Below are 13,575 nucleotides of genomic sequence, written 5' to 3' on the forward strand. Positions count from 1 at the left end.
TTCATACCGAGCATTAGAAGATCCCTTCATAATGTGCTTACAATGTAAGTGATGGGGGACAAAATCCACAAGCCTCCTCCTGTTAGAAATGTATTTTAAAGGTTATCCAAAGCTAGTATGAAGCTTCAGCCATCCAAATTAGTCAAAGCAAGGAGATATATTTCAAAGTTACTGTCTTTTTACTGCCAAAGTCCTTCTTTTTGTTACTATACTTCCAGCGCAGCTCAAAAGGGAAACACTATTCAAGGAGACACAAAGAGGGAATTTGATGCTAAAGACTGCAAATTTGGCAGATATCCACTTGATATGACTAACTGAAACTGCTGAAGCCGCATATAAGCTTCAGATGAACTTGCAGTGCAATTTTGCAGAAAAAGACTGTGTAAACTCTGTGGATTTTGGCCCCCATCACTTACACGGAAAGTGCATTTGAAGGGGATCTATTGAGCGCCAGTATGAACAGGAGGAATGATTACAGCAAGGAAAACCTCTTTCAGTGTTCATATGGACACCTGACTGTTGTTTTAAGACACACTTGAAAAACTGTGAATGTAAAATATACCTTAGGCAAAGTATTGCTCATGAATTTAGCCCGTATACTGTATTTAATAAATATTACAGTATGAATATATATTACAACCTACAACTAATAAGGAGTTGTCAGTCACCACATGGTCCATCCGCAGCTGTTCTGGAGCTTTTGATCGCATCACATGATCTTCCCCTGCAGATGGTCTTTCCAGTTGTCATGGAACTGAAGATGTTCAAATTTCCTTTTTTTCTGTCTTGTTAGCACTACTAATGGATCTTATAAAGTAAGTTGTTAGATTATCCACACAATATTTATTTCATGACTGTTTGTAACCCTGTATACACAATTTACAGTAACAAATTCACCTGTATATAGACCCTGCACTGTATTTTTTTGTCCATTTGTTTATATATATATATATATATATATATATGTAGTATATATATCTATTTTCATCCCTACTTACCTGTAAGTAAGTTGTGTTTGCTTATCTTTGTTTCACGCCTATTTTAGCTGTATTTCTATGTGTATCATCCTGTACTTTTGTAGATTTGTGAGATTTTCCATGATTAAGAGTGAATTTCTGTTTAGACAAGTCCTTAAAAAAACTGAAAATTTAACATCTTCAATTCCATGAAAACCGGACAAAGTTCATGTGCAGAGGAAGATGCTGTGATATGATGTATGATATATGAGGTGAAACTATTGTGTCAACTGCTGTCAAGAATGAACTTTCAGTATCAGCTAATAATGAGTTTTATTGCTCATTCAGTTCTGAGGATGTAAGTTTTTCATTGTTCTTCCTTGGTGTCTATCTTCCTGCCTGTATTGATGATCTGATTCTGTGGGAGTTACCATGAGAAAATAATGTGTGACTCAATGCGTTTAGTCAAAGATACAGTATGCACATGACAGAAAACCCACGCCATCTGTTTCTATGAAACATGATAATGTAAAAATAAACCATGTAAACTCATGGGGGAAAAAAAACCCATTCAGCAGTGCTCCAATTTGTCAGTCGGAATTTATTTAAAAGGCAAACACAAGAAACATTGAAAGGATGAAATTCCAGCCACTCGGTTTTTTGGGACGCTACACGGCTCGCCAATTTGTCAGCTCCACTCCAAAATAGTTCACAAAAGGGCATGCAGGCCTATAAAACCTCCCACACCAGGAGGAGATCCTGGTGAAAGCAGCATACAGTAGCTCCTGTACCCCCCAGTCCCCCCCTCCCTCCTCCTCCCTACTCCATGACTAAGTGATTTAGCCAGCTCTGGTGCAGGCCGCCTCTCACTTACAATGCCTCCCTGGTTTAGTGACAGAGCGGGGAGGGTGGCAGAGAAAGAGAAAACCCATTTACAATGCGGCTTACACACGGCCGTCCCCCCACAGACGGCGCCCATCCTTGGATTGATGTGTGGTATGCATAGTTTTTGGGTGCAATTTGGGCACCACAGAGAGACAGAAAGAAAGAGAGCAAGTCTGTGTATGTCGGAGGGTGTAAGAGGAGGGGGGGGGGCGGGAGGGGGGAGTATGGGGCTCAGGCTGTCTGTTCTCTCGCCCTCTCTTTGAGTCAATAGTGTTCCGGCAGGTGAGGTTCTTTATGAGGGAAACAATCTGGAGGGTCTTGTCAGTGCCGAGCAGCTGCTGTTTTCTGGGGAGCTTCTTTCATGGACCACAGGCCTGGAGTGGGCTGGTGAATACAGACGCAAACTCCCACCCTCCTCCTCCTCCTCCCTAAACCCACCACCCCTACCTTCTCCAATTCCTCATCCCCCCCCCCTCCCCCCCCCAAAACCACCCCTTGCACTGGAAGCCCTCCCGCACAATACCAGATGAAGAGTGGCCCAGAGACACATGAAGAGAGCAAGGGAGTGTTGTTATTGTGCGCTACTCTCCAACACCCGGGGGTACCATCCTTCACCCCAAACAATGCTTTCATGAGGTATGTGAAGATCCTTTCGTAAGACAAACACAGACGTTAAATAGCGTATTAAAACAAAAGCCACAAAATATAGCTCAGACGTATTGGCACCTGTGATCACATCTTAACAACCTGATGTGTGAGTGGACATTTGATTTTTTTTTTTTTTTTTTCTTCTTTTTTTAAACAGATCACAACAAAACCATAATCCTGATTCAGGTTAGATTGGAAGAGGCTGATTACAGCAAAGCCTCTTGTGTTTCTCCTGAGTGGGATTTCGGATTTTCATTAGCAGAGCAGTGAGTTTGCATTTGCTCCCTTTCTGTCATTGATTCAGTTAGTCAGATCAGTAATACACACTGCCTCCCTTCTTGATATCGGGCTCTGTTACAATATTACATTCACTAGACTAGGGCTGTACGATATGACTAAAATCTCATATCCCGATATAAGTTATGTTATATCCAGATAACCATACACTATAGCACTATATAGCACATTTTCTGTAAATTCAATGAATAAATAGTTTCTGGTCAGACTTTTCATACCCAAACCATGGGACAGAAGTAGCCTCTCTTTTAGGTACAAGCTTCTCATTTTGTCTTGTACCCTACTGTCACATGTCCATCTTTTGTGCGGATTAAATTAATCTTATTGGTTTTTTACTCACAAACCTTTAATTGCACTTATAGCAACGTAACAAGTGCAGTTGTCATCAACTTGAGTACTGTCCCTAACTCACTGTCTCTCCTCTGCTCCGCTGTGCGCATCATACAGACGGAGAGCTTAGCCCCGCTCTCGCTGAACCACAGAGAACAGAGGAGAGCAGCGCGACTGTAAATGACAGCAAAACACAATAGAGACTCTCACGCTGAGCTGAAATGAAACGAGTGCACATAAATTAAGTATAGAGCATAAATTAACATATTCTCTACTGTGTTTTGCCTTCATTTACGGTCGCGCTACTGTCCTCTTCTCTCTGTAGTTCAGCGAGGGCCAGGCTGAGCTCTCCATGTGCTGCACACACAGCGGAGCAGAGGAGAGTGAACCAGGTGAAGTACTCGAAGTGATGACAACTACACTCATAACGTTAATATAAATGCAATAAAAAGCCGATAAGAGTAATTTATTAATGTAATCCGCGTAAAAGATGGACAGACTCCAAATGATGGACAATATCGCTGTAAAGAGTGTGATTTGGGTTCCAACGAAATAAACAATTGAGCATAAAGTGAAACGAGAGATTTTTTTCTATCGTCACACGATATATATATCATCATATCGCACAGCCCTTCACTAGACTATTACTTAACAGTATTTCATCCTATTCAAGCAGCCACTTCAGAGAAGGACACTACTGGCACCCTTTGTCCCTTGCCCAGTTGTTAGTGTGGCGGGTGCAGCAGTGAACCTGCACTGGTTGGCTTCGGGCTGGTGTTTGGCTTCAGTATCCTACAGGCTCCTCCTGTTTAGCTGCTGTCTGAAGGCACCAGATTCCCTGTAGTGTCCAGCTGCATGCATTTACACGTACAAGCAGACACTGGGCACTCGGTGTGGTCTCTGTAGGTGGTAAAAAACAAACAAACATGTAAAGAAACATTGTACATCTTGACCACAAAGACAATGAAATATGACTGCGTTAATAAATGTCCCACCTGAACCAGCTGAGCATGTGGCCAGCGTGGCCGCCGTGTCGACAGTTGTGACACCAGGTGAACCAGTTGTTAAACTGAGCAAGTTTGTTCTCCCTCGTCAAGTCAACCTTCTCATCTGACTTCCCTGCTCCTGCCAAAAAAAAGTCAATATTAACAGTCAATAAAATTTGACTATCTATCAACGGCGGTATGATTGACATCACTACAATAAAGAAAACTGAATTGGCCAGTGAAATCCCAGGTGCAGGTGCAGCCGCCCCTATATGGAGATCAAAGTCCACACCATTTTGTCCAGCAAATGCTCAGTTAAGTATTATAACCACTCAAGCTGCTCCAAGATGTGTGCCTCTTACTGGAAATATCAGCTGAGCATCTGTCTACATCATCCACACAGGCCAGTTTACCTGGGCAATTGGAAACAGGTGTGCCCATGTTCATGAGGCAGAGGGCACAGCGTGGCAGCGGTTTCCTGCAACCGGGGCAACTGGTGACTTTTGACTTGGTAGGTGAGCCGCTTACACCGTACTGGCTGAAGCCGCGACCCTGGTGAGGCATCGCCGAGCAGCTGTAGGAGATGGACTTCCCACAGAAGTTGCAGCTCACAAACACCTGCCGCACAAGAACAAACACAAAGGTCGGTTGATAAGGACCGGTGAACATGAAGGTAAAACCAACAGGCTCACGCTCACCAGCTGTCTGGATTTCATTTTTAGAGGAGAGTGAGATTAGATAATACGGCAATAATCCCAACATGCTTGAGTGTGATTACTGGAATGTCAGTAATGCAGTTAAGTAGCTCCAAGTATTGCTTGCAGGACCAGCGTACTCATAATTGCACATAAAAACCATTTTTAGTATTAAGCTTTATAAAAAAAGTCTACCAAAGTATAGTATGTGTACTGTCTGAAACTAGGGATAACGATATTGGATTTTTCGCCGATATCCGATATGCCGATATTTCCAACTCATTGTGGCCGATTGCCGATGCCGATATATGCACATATTTTTTTCCAGCTGGCCGAGGAGACTATTATGCATGCATAACATAAGGCTAATGTTAGCTGGGAGGCTAGCGGAGCGTTAGCCGCAGCATGACCGGAGGAGCCAGCTAGCCTTCGCTAGCCTCCCAGCTAACGTTAGCCCTGGCTCTCTATGTGGAGCACCGAGCCCCGGTTTGTTATTCAGGTTAAAGTGGGAAGCAGCAGCGGGTCTGACGGGCAGCTTGAGTGAAGTGGAGCCTGCGGAGGAAGCACCGAGACCGTCAGGGTGACACAGTCCATCAAGGGAAGCACAGTCAGGCGGCGGAGGAGATGGTGACATATCAGCCTCTCATAATCGGCAGAATTCACCGATGCCGATATTTCATTTTAGAGCTTTTATCGGCCGATACCGATGACGTGCCGATAACATCGTGCATCCCTATCTGAAATGGATTTCTCCAACATAAAAGGAGAAAACAACAAAGATCACGAACTTAAGCACAGGTTTTTATGAAAAGAACTGGAGAGTAAAGCTGTGGTTGTTATGAGCTTGGCTGATACCGTCTTCAGATTGGTTGGAACAAACTACCCGTGCTGTAATAAACAGGATACGCACTATAATACTACCTATTTTGTTACGAGGGTAGTAATGTCTAAGACAGTAAACAAACGAGACAGGCTGCTTTGTGTTTCCCTACCACATTAGAGCCTGGAGTGTGTCATTTTCTGTCAAAACACTTGTTTTACCACAACAACAACACACTGAACCAGTAACCTATAATGACATTGTATATCAATATGCGAATATATCAAAGTACTGAAGGCTGCAACTAATGACAACCTCCAAAATGTTACATTTACAACGGCATAAAACGGAGAAAAGAAGCAAATCCTCACTTTTGAGAAGCCAGCAGAAGTTAGACATTTTCTGTTGATAAAGGACTTAAACAATTAATTAATTATTAACAAAATAGTTGTCTTTCTTCTCAATCAAGTGATCAATTAATCGTTTCAGCACTACAGTTATTAAAGAAATCTCCCAACATCCGTTACCTGGGCCAGTGGTTTTGAGCTGGGGTCCAGTTTGCCTCTATGGATGTCAAACTCGGCCCGTTTGTGCCAGAATCTCCACGCGTCCAGCAGGTTGCGGTAGTTTTCGATCCAGCATTGGACTCGAGGGTCTTTCAACACTTCACCTGGGGAACCCTATTGGGGGAAGCAGGTCACAAAATCAAATAGTCAAAGTGTACTTAAACAAAATAGTGAACTCCAGCCTGCATCTAGAAGGCTCACCTTTCCTGCACCCATCCCTCTAGTGGAATGTGTACATGTTTGTGTATACGTATGTGGGGTTTATACAATTACCGCATAGTTGGTGGATGCCCTATATATACCACAGTACTCTGCTTTGAAGGTTAAAACAGGAAAAAACAAGCAAACACCTGTTCTGCAGTGTGTTGAAAGGCTGCAGACCTGTTCTTCAACTTCAATTTACCCTTTCTTTAAAGAAATGAGTGTATGAGAGCAAACAACTCCAATGAGGCTTGCATCATATTGTTATAAGAGGTGGTTATTGTGTTAAGATTAACAGCTGTGACCTTTGAGAAATGGCAGGTTTTAGCAAGTTTTAGCATGTGAAATGATTTCCCCAAGGGTGCTCAGACAGTTCCCTTTTCTTTGTTGCAGTCCTTTAATTCATTTAGTTTACTTATTAAACTTTGTACTTTCACTTCGCCTTCTCTTCTCGTAGCTTATTGAGGATGTTAGTAAGAGATTAACATTTTGGGAAATACACTTGCTCGTTTTCTTGCAAGGAGGTGGATAAATAAAATCGATACCGCTCTCATATCTGTCCTAAAATGTCGTACTATTCCTTTACACCTTTCTTTGTATATTGAATTACTGTTTGCGTACCTTCAGCATGCAGAAGCTGGCAGTCTGGACATCTCCAGTACGGTCCACGTAACTCTCCATAAGATCTACGCCATCTTTAGTGAGGCCTGTCAGCAGGATGCCCTCCAGGTTGCCTGCTTCCTTCATATCGTTGGTTAGTTTGTCGATGTATCGAGGCAGCTGTGGCCAAACACCCCAGAGAGAAATTATGCACGGAGCATTATCAAGAACAAGAAAATGTTGTTGGAAGGTATGACATATGCAGAATTGTAGTGTTGTCAGGACATAATCTGCTGTTCAAAGCTTGGTAGTAGTTGTAGTGTTACCTGTGCATCGCTGAGAAACATACAGGCAAAGGCTACTCGGTCCCTCACAGCGACACTGCTCTCATACTGAAACAGAGAAAAATCATTTTATATTTTCTTGTCATTTCAAACTAACATTCTTGGATAATATTTGGGGGGAAAAAAAGTCTTTTCCCGAGTGCTTCTTACATTCAGTACAGAACAAAAGTCTCTGCTGTCTCTGCTCTGAGATGCAGTTCTGCAGGAAACCAATCATCTTTCACACCTAATCAATTCTAAAAGCCAAGATGGCAGGACTGACTGAATGTTCTTATCGTGGAGTCATCTTTTTTGGCCAGGAAAAGGTCAAAAAAAGCTAAATGCGACAGCAGCTGGTGGTCAGAATCTGATGCAACTGAGTGAGGGAAAAGCAGAAACATACACTATGTTCTGGGCTCACGTTCAACTTTTGAGAAGAATTTTATAACTTACAGCACCGCTGACTGAAATGTAAAACACATCTCTTCCTGTGCACCTGTGATTTTTCCCTAATAAAGACCACTGGAGTATTACCTTCCAATTCATGACGGTGTTAAGAATATGTAAAAGTTTTCATGATGTGGGAACAGAACCACTTCTGTTAGTTGAGAAACAGTGCCGATTAAAATGTCAGATTTCCTTTTTATTCACTAACTTCCCTAGTGTTCGCAAAAATGCTTTAAAGAGTGTGTGATATTAAAGAGATCCAATACCAGCACGCCATCATAGGCTCCGGGCTCACTGGTGAGAAAGGCAAACATGACGCAGAGGTAGGGGTTCTTCAGCTGCAGCCTCAGAGAGCTGCACATCTCCCTCCACAGGGAAGTCTTCTCATCGGTGTAGCCTGACAGAGCCATGGCAACCACATTCAGGTTCAGGTCACCTGCGACGAGGGAGAAGTTAGAGAAGCGAGTTTATTTACTCTCTGCGGCGGTTTACTGTAAGTACAGCGCTGTGGTCGGGGGGAAAAAAAACACATCCTAACAGAAGGTTTCAACGGTAAAGAGACACGGGTAAAGAAAATTGTTCAGAGTGAGCTGACTCTGTTGCTCAAAATAAGATTCCAGACACATGCATTAAAAGCTTTTGTTTTATGGGAAGCTCACTTTTAAAAAAAACTACTGTCACTCTTTGGTCATGCCACGGCCTTCATTTTGAAGTAGCTTTCAAAACAAAACTGAAGAAAAGAATTTAAAGTAGAGAGTGCCTTGAATAGATTTCTTTTTCGGAAGTACAGACAGAGTCTGGAAAGAAAAACAGGAGTATAGATTGTGTTTATTTTTTTAATTATACATGTTTATAAAGGGGTTCAATGGCCAAAGTAACTTAACATTAAATAGAGGCTAAATTTAAACGGTAAATATTAGTAACATGAAAGTAACAAAAGTAGGTTTAGAAGATTATCTCGTGGCAATAATCCAACTAGAAATAAAAGAATACGAGCTGAGAACAAGTCAGACTAAACAAAACCACTATCACAAAAATCTACATACGTCTGTGTACAGATGACAATCAGTACATTAAGTCAGAGCTGCCGTTTGAGAAAAAAACACTATAACTGCCGAGATGGCTCAGTTGACACGCCTTATCTAATGAATCACCCCATCAGTCACGCTCAGGAAACACTCATTAGAACGCACAGCAGAAAAACGTTTGCCCTACATTGGTGGAATTTTTCTTAGACAAGAGGTGTGTAAACAACAGCCTTTCTCTCTCCGTTTTCATCCAACTTGAGTGTGAAAAAGCAGTGCAGCTGATACAATGAGGAAGAAAAAAAAAAAAGGTTCTCCTGCTGTTACATTTTTGAAATTCCTTAAAGACTTTAATTTCATCTGATTTGATTTTTTGTTTCATGTGATTAAATGCCACTGAATCTTGTGCCTGCATTAGAGAGACTGATTTTTACATTTATAAATGCTCAAGAACTGCATGGTTATCATGAGTTGACAATAGTTTGAGTGAATACTGCTTACTTAATTTCCTGTTGCAGCAGCAATGCATTACAACACAACACAATGCAGAAACAGTTCACTGTGAAGTGCAAATTGATAAGATCTCAGAGAAAGACTCAATTTCTAAACAGTTTGTGATTAATTGGTTGAAATTTCACCTTTACCGCTTCATTTTGAACCACTACATGATTTCATTTAGCCATAAAAATAAAAAACATAAGCCAATGCTTTTAAATAAGTAGTGCTTTACATATACAAGCATTACGTGTGCGATCATCTGTTTGGTCTACAACATTCCTCCGATATTTGGCTTCGAAGACACAACTGCTTCCTCTCCCTCCAGAGTGTTACTGTACTCACCCTTCTCAGCGGTGGCTCCCTTGTTGAGGATCTGGATGGCCCGGCGGATGTCCAGGTTGAACAGAGCCACGGCGGCCGCCCGCTCCCACTCGCGTTCCTGCTCCAGGGTTCGCAGGAAGGGTTCCACGTCGATGTCGGGCCCTCGACTGATCCAGCCGCAGAGCCGCAGGGCGAGGCAGCGCTCCTCGCTGTGGTACCTCGGCACGTCCGTCTGACGGTCCGAGCCGCTCCAGCACCTGCGGGTCTCTGTAGTGCCTGGTAGACCGAGGAAACAAAAAACAGAGAATTCAATGAACCAACATAGGATCAACATGGGAAAATATACATTAATACATATGAATATTATTTAAGCTAAGTCTGATGCTTCTTTGCAAGTACAAATGTAAACTATCTGTCTCTAATATGTGGCTTCTACAAACTAAACTACACCTGCCAACATTTAGGTTTCAAAATACAGGAGGTTTTATCAGGTGGGGGGTTGGTGTATGAACTGAAAGGTAATGTTTTACTCAAGTTAACGACAATTTACATTTAGAAAAGTGATATTTCCAACTGCTTTGCCTGCAGTGTCCCATCCACCGCTGATATTGTTTTACACTACCGCAGCACGCTGGTTAAGCTAATAAAACAAAAGCTGTCTGTATGTAGCCTAACTGTGTATCTGAGTTTGCCACGTATCTTAAAATCTGACAAATTCTTGTAAACTTAGCTGCTGGCTGAGACAAACCAGTCCCTCCTCTCTACTGACGGTACCTGCAGGCAGTGAATCACATCGGCAGCAGAGGGAGGAGGACAGAGAGCAGCTGTGCAAACGCCCCTTTAATCGGGTTGTGGTGACAGATGGGTTGAAACTGTATGTGGTGTGTGTGGGTTGTGTTTCATAGACGATCTGGCGACCTGGGTAACGTCAGGCAAACGTACAAAACTTATGGGACCGTGTGTATGATGATTATTCAGAGTAAAGGTTGAGGGCCGTGCAAATTACGGGAGTTTCCCCAGGAGAAACAACTAAATGGAAGCACAGTGGGAGAGGGGGTGAAAATACAAGAGAAACCTGAGAAAAAACAGGAGTGTTGGCAGGTCTGAACTGAACTAATAAACTAACTAAAACCATCAGTGTGTCTGATTTCTTACCTGAGCTGGTCTTCACAATGTTCTTGATACCAGAGTAAACAACAGACTGTTTGTTCCCCTGCAGTTTCAGCTCCATATCCTCTGCGCACTGCTTCATATGTGATGCTTACATAGGAATTGTAACTGTTATTGCAGTTAAAACGACATGTGACAGGAAACATTAAAGGTGCACGATGAACCACAACAATAAAACTACAACACAACTACAGAACATGACATAAATCAGTTTCTAACCGGATCAAGAGAGGATACAAGTTACACTGTTTTTTCTGCTGAAGTCAAGAAATTCATCAGACTATTTGATCGTTTACCCCCCAAACAATGATGAATACTGATTATATTACTTGTCTAGGATAAATGAAGGGTTTTGTTCCAGAATATTATACAGTATCAGCCAAAAGTTTGGCTTCAAGTGAATGAGAAACTTTTGACTGGTAGTGTACATTTATTTCTGCCTTTAAAATAAAGCCACATCAACCTTTATACAAAAAAACTAGATTGGTGGAGAAAAAAGGATGTTTTACCACCACCAAATTTCACTGGCATTGGCTCATCTTTCTATTAAAAAAGGATTATGCCATCAGAATAATTTGACAGATGATTAGGTAGAATAATAATAATCTATTTTAACAACATATTAATTACTTACTTACTTACTATATCATCCATGCTAATAATCATGACACCTCTTCATATTCATAAAGGATATAGAACAGATCAAACCACAGGGACTTGAGCTGGAGATCGGTCCCTCCCGCCAGCAGGTGGTTCTTCCACACCTGGACGGTATCGTGCCCATACTTGGACTGAGCCCTCTGTCTCATCTTGGTGGCGATGTCTTTCTCAATCATGCTCTCCACTCCTTCAGCCCCATCCTCGACGCAGTCGTAGAGGTGCCTGCCGCACGCCCACATGAGCGAGGTGGTGGAGCTCCAGGCCAGCGAGATGCGTTCGAAGACGGTGAAGTCAGTCATGACACGGTTGGCTGCTGAAACCACCACCATGCGGTTCTGAGAGGACGGGTGCCAGGCAAAGCTGCCAATCTGGCTTTCGCAGGGCTGCACGCTGCGCTCGATGATAGTGGGCTCTGTCTCATCTCCGATAGGTGTAGGAGTGTGTTGCATGTCGTACAGGCGGATGATGTTGCTGTCACGTGTCAGAGTGGCCAGTAGGCCGGTACGAGTTGGGCACCAGGCCACCTGAGAATGACAAATGGAAAGCATGACTTAAGTAACTGCAACTTCAACTATATGTAATATTTTAGCAACAAAATACATGTTAGAAATCCAAAAAAGCTTTCAAAACACATTTCTTATGCCAATTCAACTGGACTCTCCTCAAAACAAACTGCATCATACCTTAGTTAGTGGCTTGGGCTGCTCAGTCAGTGTGAGCACAGGCTTCTCAAACTTCCTAAGATCCCAGATGACCACCTGGCCCTCAAAGAAGGAAGCCACGCGGTCATGAAAGTGTGGGTCGACCGTCACCCCCTGGATGGCCTTGGTGTTGACAAACGTTTTCTGGCTGGTGTTTCTCAGGTCAAATATTGCGAGGTTCCTGTGCATACCAGCCAACAGCAGCTTTGGGTCACGAAGCAGCCAGCACAGGGACAGGCAAGCATCGTTTTGGCCTAACTCATATAACGGTTTGGTCACTACTGTGCTTGAGTCCAAATCCACAGAAGACGAGAGACGAATCTTCTCAGCTGTTACGCTCGCCTCCGGGGAAAACTTACTGCTAATGTCCCATATGAGGACAGAGAAGTCCGCTCTGTGCTTATCCAACCCAGCAGCCAGCAAGTTGCTGTCCACAGGATTCCAAGCTAAAGTGTTGCATTGACGGGCGTGCTTGGGCACAAACTCTTTCCCAACTAGCTCTTTACATGTGGAGTTGTGGCTCTGGCCCAAGCTGGTAAGCACCACTCTGCCGTTGGCTTGGCCCACAGCGAGCAAACACTCGGGCTCATGTTTTGGGTACCAGGCCACACATTTCATATAAGGAGTGTCAGAGTTAATGGCTAGTAAAGTAGCAGCAGTTTCTTCAGACAGTGGGAGAGTGCCAGCCTTGGTTTCTGCGCTGCCCACAGGTCCGATGCGGTACAGTCCCAGTTCAGAGTCACAGATGACATAGCGGTCCGGGTGGTGAGGAGACCACAGGATGTCCGGCTTGGAGCCACTCATGATTCAGAAACAGCTAGAAAAACCTCAGAGAAATCTGCCCTCTACACAGCTCACAACCTAGATATTAAACAGAGGGATAAAGACGTTAGCACTTGGATAAATACTACATAATAGACACCTCACGTCACTGTAATGTGCACTAAGTACACTCAGAAATATGTTACAGTAACGTTAAAGTGAATATTAACTAGCTGTTAGCTTACATTTTGAGCGTTACTGACGTTGATTTCAAAGCCCGATATCTATAAAAGTTAGCAAACCAGCTAGTTCATAACGTATTTGTTTTAAAAGAAGAGACATTTGAAATAAAATATGTGAGTATTTTTCGATATGCCAAAGTGTTGGAGCAGTTAGAAGCAAAGTTTAAAGTTTGTTGACATGCTAACTTGACTGAGCTAATGCTAACGAGTGAAGGACGACCTAAAAACATAACCGTTTAGGTCTCGCTGGTTTAGCTAGCAAGCGAGAACATTTACTAAACGAGCCACTTTACAATATTAACGATTACTTACAATATATTACAGTGTTTAAATGAGCGAGCGAATTACAATTTGACATACACATGTTGAACAGCGACAACTTCGAGTCCCACCACACTGATGTTGTGTGTTACACCAAAACATGTCCGTGAGGGTAAAAATG

General features: G+C 42.9%; 1 protein-coding gene across 2 annotated transcripts; it reads right to left on the minus strand.

Annotated features, from left to right (window-relative positions):
- Window positions 1-2,322: 2,322 nt before the first annotated feature.
- Window positions 2,323-13,572, minus strand: mios (missing oocyte, meiosis regulator, homolog (Drosophila)). Of its 2 annotated transcripts, none has more exons than XM_042423867.1 (12): window positions 13,494-13,572; window positions 12,112-12,990; window positions 11,463-11,952; window positions 10,754-10,852; window positions 9,620-9,874; window positions 8,021-8,190; window positions 7,311-7,376; window positions 7,006-7,164; window positions 6,145-6,297; window positions 4,516-4,720; window positions 4,112-4,241; window positions 2,323-4,016 (listed from the first exon to the last, which is right to left on the minus strand). In XM_042423867.1, the coding sequence occupies exons 2-12, from the start codon at window positions 12,931-12,933 to the stop codon at window positions 3,926-3,928; spliced, it is 2,640 nt and encodes an 879-aa protein (XP_042279801.1). In that variant the 5' UTR covers window positions 12,934-12,990; window positions 13,494-13,572; the 3' UTR covers window positions 2,323-3,925. The 2 variants fall into 2 exon arrangements, with proteins under 2 accessions (XP_042279801.1, XP_042279802.1); XM_042423868.1 differs by having other exon boundaries at window positions 13,446-13,544.
- Between the last annotated feature and the right edge of the window lie 3 nt (window positions 13,573-13,575).

Source organism: Thunnus maccoyii, chromosome 10 (assembly GCF_910596095.1).
Source record: "Thunnus maccoyii chromosome 10, fThuMac1.1, whole genome shotgun sequence".
Classification (NCBI taxonomy): Eukaryota; Metazoa; Chordata; class Actinopteri; order Scombriformes; family Scombridae; genus Thunnus; species Thunnus maccoyii.